The 23,290-nt window shown below is 44.2% G+C and overlaps 1 protein-coding gene across 8 annotated transcripts in view; it reads left to right on the top strand.

Moving 5' to 3' along the window:
• The window catches only part of LOC102121273 (polyprenol dehydrogenase), a 389,469-nt gene extending 366,608 nt beyond the window's left edge, over nucleotides 1-22,861 (top strand). For 7 of the 8 annotated variants that reach the window (XM_074030407.1, XM_074030409.1, XM_074030411.1 and 4 more), the window contains one exon: nucleotides 14,156-14,639. In XM_074030407.1, the coding sequence (XP_073886508.1) occupies nucleotides 14,156-14,316 (161 nt within the window). In that variant the 3' untranslated portion in view covers nucleotides 14,317-14,639. Of the gene's footprint in view, nucleotides 1-14,155; nucleotides 14,640-18,252; nucleotides 18,396-22,728 lie in introns of those variants that run through there. The other variant, XR_010584122.2, reaches the window with a different exon arrangement.
• The last annotated feature ends 429 nt before the right edge of the window (nucleotides 22,862-23,290 follow it).

Raw genomic sequence — 23,290 nt, 5'->3', positions numbered from 1 at the left:
TCTTGGAAATTCGTACTGTGACCTCCTAATGCGGATGAGCCAGAAGTTCTTGCTCAACTCTAAGCTAAAACCATGTCGATAGTTGCAGTTTACTGTCCAGTGAAAACTGCATTTATTTTATTTCATTTTTGAGATGGAGTCTCGCTCTGTCACCCAGACTGGAGTGCAGTGGCGCCATCTCGGGTCACTGCAAGCTCTGCCTCCCGGGTTCATGCCATTCTCCTGCCTCAGCCTCCCAAGTAGCTGGGATTACAGGCGCCCACCACCACGTCCAGCTAATTTTTGTATTTTTGGTGGAAACGGGGTTTTGTCATGTTGGTCAGGCTGGTCGCAAACTCCTGACCTCAGGTGATCCACCCGCCTTGGCCTCCCAAAGTGCTGGGATTACAGGTGTGAGCCACTGTTCCTGGCCTAGAAAAGAAATATTTTAACTGTTTACAAGCAACACAACACCCAGAGAATGAAACCTAACACCTGTCTTGGAAATTCATACTATGACCTCATTCTACTAAAGAGCCAGCAGTTCTTGCTAAGCTCCAAACTAAAACCATGTTGAGAGCTGCGGTTTACTGTCCAGTGAAAATTGCCTTTATTTTGTTTTATTTCTTGACACTCAAACCTGCCTTTCCATGCCACTCAGTTCCAAGTCAATCTCCTGCAACTTGACTTGGACATTCTACTCACAAGGATGCACAACTGAATGCTTCTGTGATACGCTTCCTGCCAACCGCCCACTCCATCTCTCTTGGGCACTCTCTGTTGACTTCCCCATCCTCCTATAGCTCCTAGTCTGGGCTGCCATGACTCTCCTCAGTCTTGGAGCCACTTCTACCTTCTCTGCCTTGTGATCTCTTGGTACCTATGATCTCCATCTCTTCTTCCTCCAAAGGCCAGGATTTCTTCATACTTGGTACCTATGACCTCCATCTCTTCTTCCTCCAAAGGCCAGGATTTCTTCACGCTTGGTACCTATGATCTCCATCTCTTCTTCCTCCAAAGGCCAGGATTCCTTCACACTTGGTACCTATGATGTCCATCTCTTCTTCCTCCAAAGGCCAGGATTCCTTCACACTTGGTACCTATGATGTCCATCTCTTCTTCCTCCAAAGGCCAGGATTCCTTCATGCTTGGTACCTATGATGTCCATCTCTTCTTCCTCCAAAGGCCAGGATTCCTTCATGCTTGGTACCTATGATCTCCATCTCTTCTTCCTCCAAAGGCCAGGATTTCTTCATGCTTGGTACCTATGATCTCCATCTCTTCTTCCTCCAAAGGCCAGGATTTCTTCATGCTTGGTACCTATGATCTCCATCTCTTCTTCCTCCAAAGGCCAGGATTTCTTCATGCTTGGTACCATGATCTCCATCTCTTCTTCCTCCAAAGGCCAGGATTTCTTCATACTTGGGTCCTTCTCTCTCTGCTGGGCCACACGAAGAGTGTACATTTTTGCACTTGAGATCCTAGTGTTCAAATTCCAAATTCTCCCCAGGACGTGTCTGTGACCCTGGGCAAGTCACGTTGCCCCGTGGACTGCCTGTCAGGATCTGTAGATTACGACAGTCACAGTATTCAACTCAGACGGTTTTCTTCAAGACAGAGTGAGTGACTTTATGTAACCCACTCACATCTAAGTCTGATACGTGCTAAGGTCTCAGGAACTATGAGCTTTGATATGATGCATTTGACTTCAAATCTTTCACTCTCCAATGTGCAAATAACTGTGGAAACTTTATCTGTCACCATGAACTTTTCCTCCTCTTCTTCTTTTTTTTTTTTTTTTTTTGAGACGGAGTCTCGCTCTGTCGCCCAGGCTGGAGTGCAGTGGCGCAATCTCGGCTCACTGCAAGCTCCGCCTCCCGGGTTCACGCCATTCTCCTGCCTCAGCCTCCCGAGTAGCTGGGACTACAGGCGCCCGCCCCTGCGCCCGGCTAATTTTTTCTATCTTTAGTAGAGACGGGGTTTCACCATGGTCTCGATCTCCTGACCTTGTGATCCGCCCACCTCGGCCTCCCAAAGTGCTGGGATTACAGGCGTGAGCCACCACGCCCGGCCCTTTTTTTTTTTTTTTTTTAATTTGAGACGGAGTCTCGCTCTGTCACCCAAGCTGGAGTGCAGTGGCGCTATCTGGGCTCACTGCAAGCTCCGCCTTCTGGGTTCACACCATTCTCCTGCCTCAGCCTCCCGAGTAGCTGGGACTACAGGAGCCCGCCACCTCGCCCGGCTAATTTTTTGTGTTTCTAGTAGAGACGGAGTTTCACTGTTAGCCAAGATGGTCTCGATCTCCTGACCTTGTGATCTGCCCGCCTTGGCCTCCCAAAGTGCTAGGTTTACGGGCGTGAGCCACTGCGCCTGACCCTAGACTTTTCTTAAGACCACAGATCTTTTATTTTTTTTCTTTCCTTTTATTTTTTTTGAAACAAGGTCTTACTCGGTCATCCAGGCTGGAATGCAGTGGCGTGATCTCGGCTCACTGCAATCTCCATCTCCCAGGCTCAAGCAGTCCTCCCACCTAAGCCTCCCAAATAGCTGGGACTATGGTGCACACCACCATGTCCAGCTAATGTATGTAATTTTCGTAGAGATGAGGTCTTGCCGTGTTGCCTAGGCTGGCCTTGGACTCCTGGGCTCAAGCAGTCTGCCCTCCTCAGGTTTCCCAAGTGCTGGGATTACAAGCATGAACTATCGCACCCAGCCAATCTTCTCTATAAATACGAACTTGGCTTGAAATTTTCACCACAAAGTCAATGTGTACCAGTTTTCCACTTATTTATCATCACCATTATAATTTTGCTTTGACCTCCAGTTTCCAGACCTGGTCAGGAATATTCTTCCTCTTTTCTTTTTCTTTTTTTTTTGATGGAGTCTTGCTCTGTCACCCAGGCTGGAGTACAGTGGCGTCATCTCAGCTCACTGCAACCTTCGCCTCCTGGGTTCAAGCGATTCTCCTGCCTCAGCCTCTGGAGTAGCTAGGACTACAGGCGCCCGTCACCACACCTGGCTAATTTTTTGTACTTTTAGTAGAGATGGAGTTTCACCGTGTTAGCCAGGAGAGTCTCCATCTCCTGACCTTGTGATCCGCCCGCCTTGGCCTCCCAAAGTGCTGGGATTACAGGCGTGAGCCACCGCGCCTGGCCTCCTGCTCTTATTAGTAAACCTGTTGGATTCAGTCCACCCTGAAATTAAATGTAGCGTCAGTTAGCTCAATCAGAGCTCAGTCAGAAGGAACAATTTAATATGAAATCTGCGGTGCTCCCGAGCCATGAAACGGTATTTTTTTTTTTTTTTTTTTTTTTTTACTTAATGGATCATTTTTACCACAAATCGTATGACCAGAAATACAATATTCGTATAAATAGCGATAAATATACAATTGAGTGAGTGCTATATCTGATGAGTATATATAGTTTTACCTCAGTGAGTTTCTGGAGTTTTTGTTGTTGTTGCCGTTTTGTTTCATTTTGATTGTTGTTGTTGTTGTTTTTTTTAATTTTTTATTATACTTTAAGTTCTAGGGTACATGTGCACAACGTGCAGGTTTGTTACGTAGGTATACATGTGCCATGTTGGTGTGCTGCACCCACGAAACGGTATTTATGGGCATAAATTCACCAGAAACCAGCAGGTGATCCTCAGTTTTGGAGGCTTACAAGCTCGGATTGAGAAGGATAGTACAGCCACCAGTTGTTGCATTAGCTTACGAGAGACCAACTTCTGACCCACACGTTACTCTCTAATGTGGTGCCATCCAGCCAGGGTGGTCCTATGCTCTCTCAGGAGACACATTTGTCTGAGAAGCTACACATGACCAGAGAAGAAGTTGGTGTCAATAGACGTTGAGGTGAAATAAATGGCATTGGGTTGGTGCAAAAGTAATTGTGGTTTTTGCCATGGAAAGTAATGGCATAGGCCGGGCGCGGTGGCTCACGCCTGTCACCCCAGCACTTTGGGAGGCCAAGGCAGGCGGATCACGAGGTCAGGAGTTCCAGACCAGCCTGGCTAACACAGTGAAACCCCGTCTCTACTAAAAATATAAAAAATTAGCCAGGAGTAGTGGCAGGCGCCTGTGGTCCCAGCTACTCAGGAGGCTGAGGCAGGAGAATCGCTTGAACCCAGGAGGCGGAGGTTGCAGTGAGCTGAGATCGCGCCACTGTACTCCAGCCTGGACAACAGAGTGAGACTCCATCTCAAATAAAAAAAAAAAAAAGGAATGGCATATACATACGCCACATCAATAAATGTATACAAGATAGAACAATACAATATTCACTCAGCAGAATATCAATGAATTGTAAAAATAACTCAATATCCTCAAAGGGGCTGGGTATGGTGGCTCATGCTTGTAATTACAGCGCTTTGAGAGGGTGAGGCAGGCATATCATCTGAAGTCAGGAGATGGAGACCAGCCTGGCCAACATGGTGAAACCCCGTCTCTACTAAAAATACAAAAATTGGCTGGGCGTGGTGGTGGACTCTTGTAATCCCCACTACTAGGGAGGCTGAGGCAGGAGAATCCCTTGAACCCGGGAGGCAGAGGTTTCAGTGAGCTGAGATTGCACCACTGCACTCCAGCCTGGGTGACAGAGCAAGATTCCATTTCAAAAAAAGAAAAATCCTCTAAGGATCATGTGATTACATACACACACATATATTTTTATATATATACACATATATATATAAAAGTGACACATGAACATATGTATATACAGTTTATTCTTGTGATATACTGTAATAAAATATGATATAGTTTGTGCATATATTGATTGCATGCATATATATTTATGTGTATAGATAGGTGATATATAGATAGATACAGAGATACATAGACAGATAATCACATGAGCCTCTGAGGCTATTGAGTTATGTATGTAACTTATTAACATGCATCATATGAATCCTCTTCTAATTAGCACAGCCTCTTGACACACCCAGAAGGATGTAATTAACTGGATTCCCACTCCTGAAATCACAGTCATGCTCCCGCCTACCTCCAGGAGACTGGAGCCAGGTCCCTCAATGGGCGTTTTCGGTTTTCCTCAACTCTTCCGTTAGATAGTTCTAGAAAGTCCTCAACTCTTCCATTAGTTCTAGAAAGTCGCAACTCTTCCCTTAGACAGTTCTAGAAAGTTGTCAACTCTTCCATTAGATAGTTCTAGAAAGTCCTCAACTCTTCCATTAGACAGTTCTAGAAAGTCGTCAACTCTTCCGTTAGACAGTTCTAGAAAGTCCTCAACTCTTCCGTTAGATAGTTCTAGAAAGTCCTCAACTCTTCCGTTAGACAGTTCTAGAAAGTATCTTGGTCTGCATTCAACATTTAATTGCATGCTTTTGGTGACACAATGTGTGGTGTAGTTCGCAGGCAGGCTTATTTCTCATACTATCAAGTTCTTGAGGGGAGAATGCTGCACGGATGCACCTACCTGAAGCTTGATCCTGAAAAGACTGTAGAAGTGATTTCTGTCTTCTTTTCCCAGACTGAAAGTCATTTCAGACTCCCTACTCCTCTGTGAGAACCAGCTCAACCTCCTCATCCACGTCCACTTGACCATTTGTAAGCAAAGAAATCTGAGTAGTGTTGGGGGAGAAAAGCTAGAGGAAAGTCAGACATTTTTCCTCTAACTTTTCAACTGTAACACTGTTGTTCAAAGATGGCGGTTGTGATTACACTGTTAATTCAGAGGGCAGGAGATCATGGTGGTTGGCTCCCAACTACTCAAATCTTTCAAGTATCTTTCCCCTCAAGAGAAGTCAGAAACTTGGTTTGCACTTGATATGGTTTGGCTGTGTCCCCACCCAAATCTCATCTTGAATTGTAGCTCCCATAATTCCCATGTGTGATGGAAGGGACCCAATGGGAGGTCATTGAATCATGGGGGCGGTTTCCCCCATACTGTTCTTGTGGTAGTGAATAAGTCTCATCGAGGTCTGATGGTTTTATAAGGGAATTCCCCTTTCACTTGGTTCTTATTCTCTCTTGCCTGCCACCATGTAAGACCTGCCTGTTGCCTTCCACCACGATTTTGAGGCCTTCTCAGCCATCTGAAATTGTGAGTCTGTCAAACCCCTTTTTCTTTATAAATTACCCAGTCTCGGGTATGTCTTTATCAGCAGCATGAAAATGGACTAATACACCCTTAGCCTCTGCATGCTAATTTCATAAACTCTGCACAGGTTGCATGACGGCCAATAGCTTTCTCTGCTGGTGGAGTTTGCCTCACCATTTTGGACATTGTATTAGAGAAACATTTTACTCATTCTTTTTGTTTCAGAACTAAATTAAAACTAAGTTTCAAAAAGAGCTGATGGATTTCTGGAGCCAATCACAGGCTTTGTCATAATCCATCCGTTTGGCTGGTAGGGGATGAGTTTCCTGTAGAAATTCAAATTTGTCTTAAACGCATCTTTGTGGATAAATCTTGTGTCCTCACACAATAATTCTCTCTCTCCTCTCTCTGGTTTATACAAAAAAAATTCCTTATAACACAATACCTCCTCCTCTTATCCACATGGGCTGTCAGCTTATGCTGGCTTAGAAGCACATTGATTTCTTCGAAAGAAACAAAGGATAAGAACATATGCACTGCTACCCATGAAGAGGGGAGCAAGTTTAAAACACTTGTGAAAATGACGTGTCTTCTCCCTAAGTTTTCTATTATGTTCAGGAGTACACATGTAAGTTTGTTATGTAGGTAAACTTGGGTCATGAGAGTTTGTTGTGCAGATTATTTCATCATCTAGGTATGAAGCCTGGTACCCATTAGTTATTTTTTTCTAATCCTCTCCCTCCTCCCATTTTCTTCCCTGCAATAGTTAGGACACACTGTGTCGTTCTGGGTGTGTCAAGTCGCTGTGCTAATTAGAAGATAATTCATATGATAGATGTTAATAAGTTAATAACATGATGGGTGTTTATGTTAATAAATTAAGTTACATATATAACTCAATATCCTCAGAGGCTCATGTGGTTATCTATCTATCAATCATCTATATCTATCTATCTATTTATCTATCTAATCTATCTATCTATCTATCTGTCTGTCTGTCTATCTATTTATCTTTCTATCTGTCTTGAGATAATAGTGTCCAGCTCCATCCATGTTCCTGCAAAGGACATGATCTCTTTCTTTTTATGGCTGCATAGTATTCCATGGTGTATGTGTACTACATTTTCTTTATTCAGTCCAGCACTGATGGGAATTTAGGTTGATTTCATGTCTTTCCTAGTGTGAATGGTGCTGCAGTGAACACACACTTGCATGTGTCTTTACGATAACATGATTGATACTCTTTTGGGTGTATGTCCGGTAATGGGATTGCTGGGTTGAATGGTAGTTCACTTTTTAGTTCTTTGAAGAATCGTCACACTGTTTTCCACAATGATTTCTTATCTCACGTGCGTTCTTTCAAAATTTCTCTTACGCCCTCGTTTCTGCATTGTCGCCCGCCTACTATGCGAAGTTCTTTCCAAAGCTCAGTTACAGCAATGGTGTTACAACTGGTTTCCATTCTTTCAGCCTCTCCCACTGGATTCTAGGTTTATCCTTTTTCCAGCTTCTCCCACTGGACCCCCACTGGGCTCTATGCACTAGAGCAATCCTGCATTCCTCCATGCCTTCACTACTCTCTCATTGCCTACAAGCCAAGCCCTTGGCCATCTGTTCATGGCCTTCTAGCCTTCGTTTCGACAGATCACTCATCCACCACGACCTGCCACGTGTCTTGTACCTGCTCTGGAGTCCATATTGCTCCTCAAGCAAGATCTTCATGAATAATAGTTGCCTTGTGTTTCTGGTATACCCTCTGCCTAGGATAGTTTTCTCTTCCCTCCATCAATGCAAATGCTGCCCTCATTCCGGCTTCTACTCAAGTTCAACCTCTCTTCTGCATTTTGTCTTTAACTTTCATCCTTGGATTTCATGTTCTTTCTCTTGGTCCTTACCTTTTCCTGAAGAGTCCTTCACTGCCCCTTCCCAGAATCTCCACCAACAGGGTCATTTTCAGGACTCTTCCTAGATCAATCTGAACTTGAGCTGGGGACCTCTTCAGCTAGCCATGGAGAAAGCCCTTCTTGTACCAGTACTTTTGTGGAGAGGGTAGAATGATGTCCTTGCTCTCATAAGTCTACCTGAGAAGGGGGTGTCTTGGTACTTATCAATGGATGCTAAGTTGAGCTCTGCCTTTTGTGGTCTACTCGTCTTGTTAAGTGAGGAATTGTGTCTGAATTACTAAATGCACGCTCCTCTCTGTTCCCAAGAAGAAAGAAGTTTCTTTCTTCTTGAAGCTCCAACTGTGGCCTGGAGCTTAGAGTTCTGTTAACTGGACTGTATCTTGATGCCCTGTGTCCCCAAGTACAAGGAAGTTTCTGACACATTATGTATGCATGTTGAATGGAAGGAAGGATGGATAGACAGAGGGACGAGTGGATAGATGGATAAATGGGTGGATAGTTGGATAAATGGATGGTGGATATGTGCATGAGTGGATGGATAAGTGGATGGATGGATCGGTAGATGGATGGGTTGCTGGCTGGCTGTCTGGATAGATGGGTGGATGAGTGGGTGGGTGCATAGATGGGTGGATGGTAGGTGGATGAATAAAGGGATGGATGGTTGGATGGATGGATGGATGGATATGTGTATAAGTGAATGAATGGGTGAATGGCAGGTAGATGGATGGATGGCTTATCCATATGCCTGAAGTTTTCCTGCCTGGATTTCTGAAGTTTTCTACCCTAACTTTCCCTCACCAGGCTCCATCTACCTTGACAAACACCTTACCACGTCACCTTGGCAGCCTAATGGCATTTATCTGCCTGAACAATTATTTGAGCTTGTGGAGTCTCAGGCTGGCCTTGTTGAGTCACAGCTTCCAGCTGGGCTGTCCTCCCAAATTCACGGAGGCTTGGATTCAAACTCTTACATTGCTGAGAAGACACTGCCAATCCTCACTGATGGCCGAGGACCCAACCGTCCATCATAGAAGCTCAGAAAGGCTTGATAGATTTGCCACCTTTGACTTTCTGTTGCTTATCCATGGGGCCCAGGAGTGACATCTGCTGTGGCCATGAGCAGATTTGTATCTTTAGTCCACTCAGACATAGCTGTATCTGATCCAAACAAATGCCATTGTTTTACATTTTCTCATAGAGCCCTTCTTCCTACTGTATCTTCACAGCTTTGTGGGCTTCCCTCTCCTACACACACGTCTAACTTCAATCTCACAGATGCACACTGCACATCTAATTCAAAATCAGTTTATTTCAAAACCAACGGTATTGGCCAAGAGATGGCCATAACCACAGATGGCTCCACTCCCCCTTATTTTCCCAGAAAGGTGAAGTAACAAAAATTAGCATTTCTATGCCTACACTTGTTCTGGACAACAAGTTCTTCCAGTGGGGGGGGGGGGGGGGGGGGGGGAATGATACTTTTTGAAGGGAAGTGAAGACAGAAAGAGACAATCTCCAATTCTGTTTTTGTTAATTTATTCCCAAGAAACCAGAGTGACAGCACAACAAATGAGTGTACAGGCACTGAAGCGGCATTTAAAATGATTTAGGACTCTTGAACCAGACCAATTTGTTATAAGGTCACTTAGGTGGTGGTGTCTCTCAAAGAGTCATCACTCTAAGTTGTTTCTAGGTCACAGAAGATGCTTCATAGTCCAAAAGAGAACATCAGTCAAACCACTGCCATTCTGGGATTAAAAAAGAAAGGGAGAAAATCCTTCCAGGGCATATTGTTCTCAGATGTCCCAGTGGCAGCACTGCTGACTCGTCTTGTGGGATTCAGAGTCTTATAGCTGATTATCAACATTGTAGTAATGATGATGACAATGATGATGCTGCTGGTGTTGGTGTGATAATGACAATGGCATGGTAAGATGATGATGGTGATGATGATGGTGATGATGATGATGGGGTGGTGATAGTGGAGATGATGATGATGATGGTAGTGATAATGGAGATGATGGTGATGATGATGGGAGAGGTAATGAAGATGGTGATGATGACGATGGTGAGGATGGTGGTAGTGATGACGATGGGAGAGGTAATGAAGATGATGGTGATGATGATGGTGACGATGGTGATGGTGATAATGGAGATGATGGTGATGATAATGATGGTGGTAGTGATGACGATGATGATGGGAGAGGTGATGGAGATGATGGTGGTGAGGATGATGGTGACGATGATGATGGAAGAGGTAATGGAGATGATGGTGATGATGATGGTGACAATGGTGATGATGGTGGTGGTGGTGATAATGGAGATGATGGTAATGATGATGATGATAATGGTGGTAGTGATGATTATGATGATGATGATGGGAGAGGTAATAGAGATAATGGTGATGAGGATGATGATGATAATGGTGGTAGTGATGATGATAATGGGAGAGGTAATGGAGATGATGGTGATGATGATGGTGAGGATGATGATGATGGTAAGGATGGTGATGATGATGATGGGAGAGGCAATGAAGATGATGGTGATGGTGGTGATAATGGAGATGATGACGGTGATGATGATGATAATGATGGTGGTAGTGATGATGATGATAATGGGAGAGGTAATGGAGATGATGGTGATGAGGATGATGATGGTGAGGATGACGATGATGGTGAGGATGGTGATGATGATGACGGGAGAGGTAATGAAGATGATGATGGTGATGATGGTGGTGGGGGTGATAATGGAGATGATGATGGTGATGATGATAATGGTGGTAGTGATGATTATGATGATGATGATGATGGGAGAGGTAATGGAGATAATGGTGATGAGGATGATGACGGTGAGGATGATGATGGTGAGGATGGTGATGATGATGGGAGAGGTAATGAAGATGATGATGGTGATGGTGATAATGATGGTGGTAATGATGATGATAATGGGAGAGGTAATGGAGATAATGGTGATGAGGATGATGACGGTGAGGATGATGGTGAGGATGGTGATGGTGGTGATAATGGAGATGATGATGGTGATGATGATGGTGACGATGGTGATGATGGTCGTGGTGATAATGGAGATGATGGTAATGATAATGATAATGATGGTGGTAGTGATGATGATGATGATGATAGGAGAGGTAATGGAGATAATGGTGATGAGGATGATGATGGTGAGGATGATGATGATGGTGATGATGATGGGAGAGGTAATGAAGATGATGATGGTGATGCTAATGGAGATGATGATGGTGATGATGATGATGATAATGATGGTGGTAGTGATGATGACAATGGGAGAGGTAATGGAGATGATGGTGTGAGGATGATGATGGTGAGGATGATGATGTTGGTGAGGATGGTGATGGTGGTGATAATGGAGATAATGATGTTGATGATGATGGTGATGATGGTGGTGGTAGTGATAATGGAGATGATGGTAATGATGATGATGATAATGATGGTGGTAGTGATGATGATAATGGGAGAGGTAATGGAGATGATGGTGAGGATGATGATGATGGTGAGGATGATGATGGTGAGGATGATGATGTTGGTGAGGATGGTGATGATGATGACGATGATGATGGTGATAATGATGATACTTTCTGCTAAGCTCTGAGGCCCATTTGACTTGGAAAATAAAATCATGCACACTTTAGTTTTGGACCATTCATACAAGATCTCCTTTGATTGGTCTTATTTTTATTTATTTATTTATTTATTTATTTATTTATTTATTTTGAGGCGGAGTTTTGCTCTTGTTGCCCAGGCTTACGTGCAATGGTGCGATCTCAGCTCACTGCAACCTCCGCCTCCTGGGTTCAGCCGTTTCTGCTACAGGCATGTGCCATGACACCCAGCTGATTTTGTATTTTTAGTAGAAACAGGGTTTCTCCATGTTGGTCAGGCGGGTCTTGAACTCCCAACCTCAGGTGATCTGCTCGCCCTGGCCTCCCAAAGTACTGGGATGACAGGTGTGAGCCACCGTGCCTGGCCTGGTTGGTCCTATTAAATAGGGTTTAAAAGCACACACTAGAGTCAGTTTTGGGCACCATGTAAAATGACCAGTGCTTGTCTTCTAGGGAGGATGAAACAAATTGGTTAGTCATTTATCCACTCATTTTTGTTTGACCAATGTTTAGTGTGCATATCTTCAGTGTGAGAAGCTAGGTATATAGAAATAAATGAGCAGGCAAGGTAATGGTCTACCATGCAACTGTGCTTTTTGAATGAATGAAGCCCATGGTCTCTTGAAAAAAGCTGATCCTGATAACACTGTGAGGTCTACATTTTAATCTACGTTATGGCTGTGGTGCTGTCATTCCTACTGGGTTGTTTCCTGGTAACACACATGCCTATGTGCACACACATTGATATTTCATACTAGCTTGGATCAACGATCTATGCTTGAACCAGAGTTGTAAGGACAAGTTAGACTATTCTGAAGGCAGTGTCCCCAAAGCGGAGGTAAAACTTGGCACAACAGTGGACTTCTAGGTATTCGTATGGGATTTCTGCCTTCAAACCCCAGCAGTCACTGGCTTCAGATTGACAGGAGAAGAAGACATTCAATAGACCTCTCTTAAGCTCTTACTCTTGGTCCACAAGCATGCCAGACACCCCTGTCTTCCACGAGTTTGCTCTGATGTTATGTCCCATTTATATCAGCCTCTTCTCTGCCCAGCTGCTTTCATGAATATACCCCCTGTTTACTTCTAATCCCTTGCTTTATATTTCCTCTTCCTTTTCTTTTTAAGCATTTCATTTAAGTAATAATAATTGTGATGGTTAATTTTATGTGTCTCCTTGTCTGGGTCACCGTGCCCAGATGTGTGGGCAAACATTATTCTGGATGTTTCTGTGAATGTGTTTTTGGATGGGGTTGATATTTAAATCCGTGACTTTGAGTCAAGATGATCCTCTCTCCATAATGTGGGTGGGCCTCACCTAATCAGTTGAAGACATGAAAAGAACAAAATCTGACGTCCACAGAGCAAGAGGAAATTCTGCCAGGAGACAGCCTTCAAATTATTTTTAAAAATAGTTAAACTGGCTGGGCGCGGTGGCTTACGCCTGTAATCCCAGCACTTTGGGAGGCCGAGGTGGGTGGATCACGAGGTCAGGAGATTGAGACCATCCTGGCTAACACGGTGAAACCCCGTCTCTACTAAAATACAAAAAAATTAGCCAGGCGTGGTGGCGGGCACTTGTAGTCCCCGCTACTTGGGAGGCTGAGGCAAGGGAATCGCTTGAACCCAGGAGGCAGAGGTTACAGTGAGCTGAGATCCGGCCACTGCACTCCAGCCTGGGCGACAGAGTGAGAGTCCGTCTCACACACACACACATAAAAATAGTTAAACCATGGGCATATCACATAGGAGACAAGACCAATTATGTTGATTACTTCATTCCCATTAATTTTTTAGATAAACTAACCATGGAGTTGGCCAACAAAGGGAATATCTGGGATACGGCATTTACTCACAAGAAGAAGGACTTCCTCCGTCCTTCCTTCCTTCCTTCCTTCCTTCCTTCCTTCCTTCCTTCCTTCCTTCCTTTCTCCTTCCTTCCTTCCTTTCTCCTTGCTTCCTTGCTTTCTTCCTTTCTTCTTTCTTTCTTCCTTTCTTCTTTCTTTCTTCCTTTCTTCCTCCCTCCCTCCCTCTCTCCCTTCTTCTCTCCCTTCCTCTCTCCCTTCCTTTCTTCCTTCCTTCTTCCTTCCGTCATTCTTCCTTCCGTCATTCTTCCTTCCTTCTTCTTTCCTTTCTTTCTCCCTTTCTTTCTCCTTCCTTCCTTTCTCCTTTCTTCCTTCCTTTACCCTCCTCTCACTCCTTCCCTCCTTCCCTGTCTCCTTCCTTCCTTCTTCCCTCTCCCTTCCTTCCTTCCTTCCTTCCTTCCTTCCTTCCTTCCTTCCTTCCTTCGTTCCCTCCCTCCCTCCCTCCCTCCCTCACTCCCTCCCTCCCTCCTTCCTTTCTTTCTTTTCTTTCTTCTCTCTTTTGTTTGTAGATCTTGGTTCTTGTTATGATTGGCACAACCACGTAGGAGCCATCTGAATGGAGATAGCTTTTTGTGGGGCATCATGAGGAAATTGTATATTCTGTGACACAAGCTCTCGACTCCCTGCTTTTCACTGCAAGCGGTGGCTAATTACTGGCTGGGACACATCCTTGGATTAATGTATGCACGCCTCTCTTGCTTGTTTCAGAGAACCGGAACGCCCTGGCTGCAGAAGCCCTGTCATTGGAGCTGTCGTCGTCGTCTCCCCACAGCGAGAAAGCTTTTGCAAGTTTAATCTCATCATTGAGGAAGCTTTCAGAGACTTCAAAGAAAGTATTTGGTGCTGAGCTTTTCCCTTCCACCCAGTGAAGAATGTGCCCGCAGTGCTTGTAACAAAACAGTCTCTGTGGCCCGTGCCGTTCAGATCCCAACTTGGTATAAAAGCCGTGCCTCGGAGGAAACACAACTGAGTTTTAAACATTCCCCTCTTTTTTTTTTTTTTTTTGGTTTTTGGTTTTGTCATTTATTGTGTAGTAAAAGTCTACAACTGTCTAGTGATTTTGTTGTTTGGTAATTATCATATTATTCCATAAGCTTTTTCATAATCAGTGAGCTATAAAGATGAAACTGTATCCAATAGAAACTAAGCTTCTTAAAAAAAAAAATCTGACCTACTAGGTTTGTCTCCTAAAGACTGTCCTTTCTTTTATTTTGCTTGTTACTGCTTACTTGGTGATTTCCTTTGGAGAAGGGCTAGCCTTGCTCAGATTGGATTTTAGAAATTGTACCATTTGATACTCCTTCTCCTCTTCCTCCTCCTTTTCCTTCTACTCCCTCTCCTTTTTCATCTTTTCTTGTTCTCCTTCTTCATTTACTTCTATTTCTCCTCCTCCCACTGTCCTTGTCCTCCTCCTCCCTCCCTTCTTCCCTCTCCTCCTCCTCCTTCCCTCTCCTCCTCCTCCTCCTCCTCTTCCCCTTCCCCTCTTCCCCCTCCTCCCCCTCCTCCTCCTTTCCTCTCCTCTTTCACCTCCTCCTCCTCCTCCCTTCTCCTCCTTGTCCTCCCCTCTCCTCCTCCTCCTCTTCCTCTCTCCTCCTCCTTTCCTCTCCTCTTTCACCTCCTCCTCCTCCCTTCTCCTCCTTGTCCTCCCCTCTCCTCCTCTTCCCTTCTCCTCCTTGTCCTCCCCTCTCCTCCTCCTCCTCCTCTCCTCTTCTTTTCCTCCTCGCCTCTCCTCCTCCTCCTTCTACCCTCTCCTCCCACTTCTCTTTTTACTCCTCCTCCTTCTCCCCTCTCCTTCTTCTCCTCCTCTTTCTTCCTCCCCTCTCCTTCTCCTTCTCCTCCCCTCTCCTCTTCCTTCTCCCCCTCCTTCTCTCCACCTCTCTCCTTTCCCTGCCCAGCCACACACACATACACCATAGCTTCTGGCTGTCTTCCCTTTCCTTCCAGTTCCAGGAACCATCCACTGATTCAAGAGAGAGGCTCAACAAGAACCATTTGTTGGAGCGACTTGGCCAGATGCTGAATTCTTAGTGGCTGATTCCCCTGGGATTTAGGTCCTTCCCCTGCCTTCTGCATCTGTCTTTCCCTGAGAGAACATCATCCCTGCTGGGTGACCAAGGTCTACCCGGCACGGAGCCCTCAGATAATGTCTCTAAACGTCTCCTTGAGTGTGATGTTGGAGGTGAATTCAGCATCTGGGAGGGTGAGGCGCGTGACCCATTAAAATGGAGCCACATGGTGGTGGACCGTGAACCAGGACTGAAATAGCTCCTTGCTCTGCTAACTTTTCTTATCCTTTCCCTGGTGTGTTCCGGCTGGCAGCCCTCACCATATGCCAGCCAGCAGGTCAGTTACACTGATGTCCGAAAACCTGGGTTGTGAGCAATGTACATGCTATGTGTGCATATCTACACACGTAGGTTACAAAGGCGACCAGCCACAGGTGGTCCCCATTGCTGGTTCTCTGGGTGACCCAGGTACATGTCCCTGAGTTTCATCCCCTTCCTTTTGAGAATTTAGTCAGGATGTGACATTCACCAGACTGAACACAGCAGCTGTGGCGTTTTGAAAGGGCAGCTCCAAGTCCAGATGGAACTGCAAAACCGGACCAAAAAATATGATTAAAGAAGGTACCCGTTAGAGTTGGCATAGCATATATATACGTAATATAAAATACAAAATATATTATACCTATTTTATATTCATAATATAAAATATAATATAAAAATATGTATTTGCTCTGTGTATATGTAAATATTACAAATATATAAAAAATGTTTTATATTACGCATATATTAACTAAAATATGTATATTATGTACATATGTATTATATACTTATATTGCATATGTATTGTATACTTATGTATTATATACGTATATTACATATGTATATTTATATTATATATTACATATGTATTATATATTAAATATATATTAAATATTTTATGTTATATATTAAATATGTTATATATTAAATATATATTAAATATATATTAAATATTTGTATATAGTATATATTAAATATATATTATATATTTTATATATATTTATATTAAATATAATACATATGTATTACATATATTTATATTATATTGCATATATTATATAATGCTTATATAATATAGATATATTTTATTATAAAAATATATATTTTATACATACACAGACACATAAGAAATATATATATTTATTTCTACAGGTATACATATAGAAAATTACAACTTCTTTTTTAGAGGTTGTTTAACTTTTTTTTTTTTTTGAGACAGAGACTTGCTCTGTCACCCAGGCTGGAGTGCAGTGGCCGGATCTCAGCTCACTGCAAGCTCCGCCTCCCGGGTTCACGCCATTCTCCTGCCTCAGCCTCCCGAGTACCTGGGACTACAGGCGCCCGCCACCATGCCCGGCTAATTTTTTTTTTATTTTTTTAGTAGAGACGGGGTTTCACCGTGTTAGCCAGGATGGTCTTGATCTCCTGACCTCGTGATCTGCCTGCCTTGGCCTCCCAAAGTGCTGGGATTACAGGCGTGAGCCACCACGTCCAGCCTTTGCGTTTGTAACTCTGTCTTGCTTTCTGCATTCCAGAACCCCCAAGTAACACAGACCCTCTTCATAGGCTTATTTTGCTACTTAAGCATCTTATTTAGTGACAAGTCCTTTCGATTCTATTTCCTAATTTTTATTGGGTCAGATGCAATCGTCATATGACTTGTAACTATGCTTCCTAAATGTTGGCCACAAGTCCTTTAGGAAATTTATTGTCTTTCCACTAGTTTCTCACATTCTGTGTCTTGTCTTTTCGCTTTCTTCAGAGTATTTCTTTTTTGTGTGGCTTTTCCTCCCTCACTGGAAAACATCAGGCCTATGTAAGCACCTTATAAGCCGTAAAATTGCTTTTTCTGAATTTTGCAATTTAGATTTTGATTTTGACCATGAAAAAAAGACTTGTTGGCCGGGCGCGGTGGCCCACACCTGTCATCCCAACACTTTGGGAGGCCAAGGCGGATGGATCACAAGGTCAGGAGTTCAAGACCAGCCTAGCCAATACGGTGAAACCCCGTCTCTACTAAAAATACAAAAAAAAAAAAAATTAGCCAGGCGTGGTGGTGGGTGACTGTAGTCCCAGATACTCGGAAGGCTGAGGCAGGAGAATCTCTTGAATCCAGGAGGTGGAGGTTGCAGTGAGCCGAGATCACACTGCTGCACTCCAGCCTGGGCGACAGAGCAAGACTCCATCTCAAAAACAAAAGAAAAGAAAAAAAGAGAATCATCATAGTCCCTTGGCCTCCTGTAGAAGATACCATCGTTAAATGCAACTCTTTTTTTTTTTTTTTGAGATTATAGAAGCCACAGCACGCAATGGTTTTGTATTTTGAGTTAATTTGTATCAAAGCTAGCAGGTTGAGGTTGCGATTCATTTTTTGATGTTGCTCACTGTGTGTCTCCTTGCTCCAGAAATTTCAGTGAAATGGATATTCCTCCTCCATTCAATTACTTTTGCTCCATTGTCAAAAATTAGTCGGACATAATTCTAGGTATTTGTTTCTGGGTTCTCTATGCTGTTCCATTTATTTATGTGTCTTATCTTTGTTCTGTGCCATACTCTCTCCATTTTATCACAGCAATATAATAAGCCCAAAACGTGTGTGATCTCTGTCACTTAATTCTTTCTCAAAATGGTTTCGACTCGCTTTTCCATCGCTTTATACATGTTACCATAATCTTTTCTATGTATATTTTTAAAAAATTTCTAGGTATATTTTTTAAATGCTTGGATTTTTATATGAATTTTATTTGTTTGTTTCTTGAGACGGATTCTCGCTCTGTCGCCCAGGCTGGAGTTTAGTGGCACAGTCTTAGCTCACTGCAACCTCCACCTCCTGAGTTCAAGCAATTATTTCTGCCTCAGCCTCCCAAGTAGCTGGAATTACAGGCGCCTTCCACCACACCCAGGTAATTTTTGTATTTTTATTAGAGACGTGGTTTCATCGTGTTGGCCGGGCTGGTCTCAAACTCTTGACCTCAGGTGATCCGCCTGCCTCAGCCTCCCAAAGTGCTGGGATTGCAGGCGTGAGCCACTGCATCCAGCCTGAATTTTGTTAACTCTGTAAATCAGTTTATTGAGAACGGACCTCTTTACTGTAGTGAATGTGCTCCATGAACGTAGTGTGCCTTTCCTTTATTTGGGTCTTCTTTGATGTTTTTCATGAGAATTGTTTAATTTTTATCATACAGAACTACATATGCTTGGAGAGATTTATATATAAGTATCTCATTCTCTTTGGAGCAATTTAAAATAGTTTGTTTTTTCTTTGAGACAGAGTCTCGCTCTGTAACCCAGGCTGGAGTACAATGACACGATCTCGGCTCTCTGCAACCTCCACCTCCTGGGTTCAAGTGATTCTCCTGCCTTAGCCTCCCGAGTAGCTGGGACTACAAGCACCTGCCACCTCGCCCAGCTAATTTTTTTGTATTTTCTGTGGAGACCGGGTTTCACCATGTTGGCCAGGCTGGTCTCAAACTGCTGAACTCAGATGATCCACTCGCCTCGGCCTCCCAAAGTGCTGGGATTACAGGCGTGAGCCACCACACCCGGCCTAAAATAGTATCATATTTTGTATTTTGGTTTCCCCTTGTTCATTGTCACTGTATAGAAATACAATGGATTTTTATACATGTATCTTGTATCCTGTGAACGTATTGAGCTCATTTATTAGTTCTAGAAAGTTCTTTTCCAGATTATTTGACATTTTCTATCAAGACAATTGTATCATCTTCAAATAGAGACAATTTTTTTCCTTTTTTTCCATGAGGGTTTGTTTTTACTCTTTGACTATTGTTTGTATATTTCAAATTCTTCATAATGATTTTTTTAAAGCCAAATGATGTTTGGATCCTTCATATACTTCCCTGGACCCCATCCTGGAAAATCCCTCAAGTTATCCTCAGGTCAGAGGTCTTCAAGGAGCAGGTGCTTTAAACGCTGCTCCGTGACCACGTGACTTACCCAAATGCTTCCAGAAAATGGCTTTCTTTAGTCTTTTGCTGAAACGTTTAATCAATTCACCAGTTTAAAAGTTTTTATTCATAATGTAAATAAACCAGAGCTTCCCTGTGACTTTTTCCGTTTATAGTCAAAGCTGTACACACTGAGCCCAGTGCCTTTTAATGCTTTCTGCTTTGCCAAAACCAGCCTTTTTTCTCTGCCTATTTAAACATCATCGTCAGGGCCGGGCCTGGTGGCTCACACCTGTCATCCCAGCACTTTGGGAGGCTGAAGCAGGCAGATCACGAGGTCAGGAGTTCGAGATCAGCCTGGCCAATATGGTGAAACCCCATCTCTACTAAAAATACAAAAATTAGCGGAGTGTAGTGGCGGGCACCTCTAGTGCCAGCTACTCAGGAGGCTGAGGCAGGAGAAGCATTTGAACCCGGGAGGCGGAGGTTGCAGTGAACCAAGATCGTGCCATTGCACCCCAGCCTGGGCCACAGCGCGGGACTCCGTCTCAAAACAAGAAACAAAAAACATCATTGTCAATATTCATCTTCGGTTTGAGCCTCCGTTTCTTTCTCCTTTAAATGAAATTACTTAAGAGCAGATGTTTTTCAGCACTTTATTCCTCCTTCCCAGTTCTCTTTGTTTCTCCTGCTTGATTAAAAATCTTAAATAATACCCGTCATGTTGGCACCAGACTCTCGTTGCCGAAACCTCATTTGGCTAAGCTGGTGCTGTGATCTCCCGGGTCTCCTAATGACCTGCTTCAGCGTGCGCCCCTCGGTGTGTGTGGAGGAAGCTGTGTCCCTCATGTTGATCGGTCAGAAACGAACACAACAGCTCCTCTGCCAGTACACGATGCCCCGGGCTGGGCTCTACCTGTCGGCTCCCTGAGGGAAGGTGGCTATGCCATTTCTCATGCTGCCTTCTTGAATAGTACCCAGAGTGCATCCACAAAATAATGCTGTGGCATGCTGAATTACAGCCCCGTCGTATACAGGTCCTTATCCTTAAAACCCATGAATAGCCTGTAATGAGGCTGAGGTGGGTGGATCACCTGAGGTGAGGAGTTCAAGACCAGCCTGGCCCACATGGCGACACCCCGTCTCTACTAAAAATATACAAATTGGCCGGGCACGGTGGCTCACGCCTGTAATCCCAGCACTTTGGGAAGCCGAGGCGGGTGGATCACAAGGTCAGGAGATCGAGACCATCCTGGCTAACGCAGTGAAACCCCGTCTCTACTAAAAATACAAAAAAAAAAAAAAAAAAAAAATTGGCGTGATGGCGGGCGCCTGCAGTCCCAGCTACTCAGGAGGCTGAGGCAGGAGAATGGCATGAACCCAGGAGGTGGAGGTTGCAGTGATTCAAGATTGCGCCACTGCACTCCAGCCTGGGCGACAGAGCAAGACTCCATCTCAAAAAAAAAAAAAAAAAAAGAGGAAAAAAGAAAATTAGCTGGCTGTGGTGGTGTGAGCCTGTAATCCTGGCCACTCAGGATGCCAAGGCAGGAGAATCGCTTGAACCCGGGAAGTGGAGGTTGCAGTGAGCTGAGATCACGCCATTGCACTCCAGCTTGGGTGACAGAGCCAGACTTCATCTCAAAAACAAAGATAAGCAAACAACACCACTAAAACACGAATAGGGTTACATTATATGGTCACAGACTTTAAAGATGCAGTTCAGTTAATGATCTTGAGATGGGAGGATGATATTGGATTATTGACGTGGATCCTCAATGTCATCATAAACAAACACGAATAGGGTTACATTATATGGTAACGGACTTTAAAGATGCAGTTCAGTTAATGATCTTGAGATGGGAGGATGATATTGGATTATTGACGTGGATCCTCAATGTCATCATAAACAAACACGAATAGGGTTACATTACATGGTAACGGACTTTAAAGATGCAGTTCAGTTAATGATCTTGAGATGGGAGGATGATATTGGATTATTGACGTGGATCCTCAATGTCATCATAAACAAACACGAATAGGGTTACATTACATGGTAACAGACTTTAAAGATGCAGTTCAGTTAATGATCTTGAGATGGGAGGATGATATTGGATTATTGACGTGGATCCTCAATGTCATCATAAACAAACACGAATAGGGTTACATTACATGGTAACAGACTTTAAAGATGCAGTTCAGTTAATGATCTTGAGATGGGAGGATGATATTGGATTATTGACGTGGATCCTCAATGTCATCATCAGCATCTTTCTAAGAAGGAGGCAGAGGGAGACTGGACTAGCAAGAGAGTACACGATGTCAGGACTAAAACGAGGTACGATGTTGCTGGCTTTGAAGACGGAGGAACGGGCGACAGGCCGAGAAATGAAAGGAACACAGCTCTGAAAGCTGCACAACGCAAAGGAACAGCTCCTCCCCTAGAGCCTCCGGAAGAGACACTGCCTGCTGACACTGTGATTTTAGCCCAGGGAGGCTCATTGTTGTAGTTCTGACCTCTAGAACTCTAGGACCATATACTAGTGTTGTTTCAGCCCGATAAGTGATAACTTATTACAGCAGATAGCGCTTCCTGTAGCCAACCTTACTGAGACTTCAGTTGGAGCCTGTTTGGACAATGTGATAATTGGAGTTCTCCCCTTGCCATCAAAGTGACAGCTTTCAGCCTGCTGTTGGGGAAGAGATGATGGCTGCCCACGGGGTCTGCCTTCCATCACAGGCTTCTATGCAAAGAGGTTTTGTTTGTGTCTTTGATGATGTTGTTTGAGACAGAATCTCGCTCTGTCACCCAGGCTGGAGTGCAGTGGTGCGATCTCGGCTCACTGCAACCTCCGCCTCCCGAGTTCAAGGGATTCTCTTGCCTCAGCCTCCTGAGTAGCTGAGACTACAGGCACCCGCCACCAAGCCTGGCCAATTTTTGCATTTTTAGTAGAGACGGGGTTTTACCATATTGGCCAGGCTGGTCTCGAATGCCTGACCTCAGATGATCCACCCACTTCAGCCTTCCAAGGTGCTGGGATGACAGGCGTGAGCCACCACACCCGGCCTATATGCAAGGAGTTTGTAAGAAAGAGCGTGTTCAAGGAAGAGCATCAGGTAACGTGTTTTGAGAACTCACAACCTGCAGAGGCAGCAGTAAACGTGTCTGATGCACTTTCCTGAGAATGTTCAATTGAGTTAGTGTAAGAATCCCACCATTCCGGGTTCCCATGTCCTCTAACGTAGACATACCACCTCTGGCTTTGCAGAAGAAACCATCTGCAATAGAAATGACAGCAATGTCCATATTATCATTCCCTCTTATCATTAGAACAGCTGATGCCTCTGGAACTGCGCGTACCGGATTGAATCCTCACAAAGGGAAAGTCGGAGATTGGAGATCAGCCTCATCTGCAAGGTCAGGCAGGAGTCGTGTACCAGCTAAGCACCGACTCCAACCTGCGTGGATCTCACCGCAAAGCACAGGCTAATGTTAACCCCCAGGCCATTTTCATGTGGATCCAGTCTCTGGGACACATCACGTGTCATTTACATCAAGACTGAGCTTGCAGGAGGGAGGTTTTATCCTGACAGGACAGACCTTCTGGGTGTTCAGGCTAATCTCCAACCATTACCTCCACTCAGGTGTGTGTGGTAAATCCCAGTTCCTAGGAGCCCCGTGTCACTCTGACCTAATTCACTTGCTCCCTACGTACTCTCTGGCTGCGTCTGTTTTGTGTTGCTGTGAAGGAATCTCTGAGGCTGGATAATTTATAAAGAAAAGAGGTTTATTTGGCTCATGATTCTGCTGGCTGGAAAGTTCAAGATTGGACATGTGCATCTGGTAAGGGCCTCGGGCTGCTTCCACTCAGAGCGAGAGAGTGTATTCCTCT

This window comes from Macaca fascicularis, chromosome Y (assembly GCF_037993035.2).
Source record: "Macaca fascicularis isolate 582-1 chromosome Y, T2T-MFA8v1.1".
Classification (NCBI taxonomy): Eukaryota; Metazoa; Chordata; class Mammalia; order Primates; family Cercopithecidae; genus Macaca; species Macaca fascicularis.
Note: the sequence above shows the minus strand (reverse complement) of the source record. Positions and strands in the feature narration are given on the sequence as shown.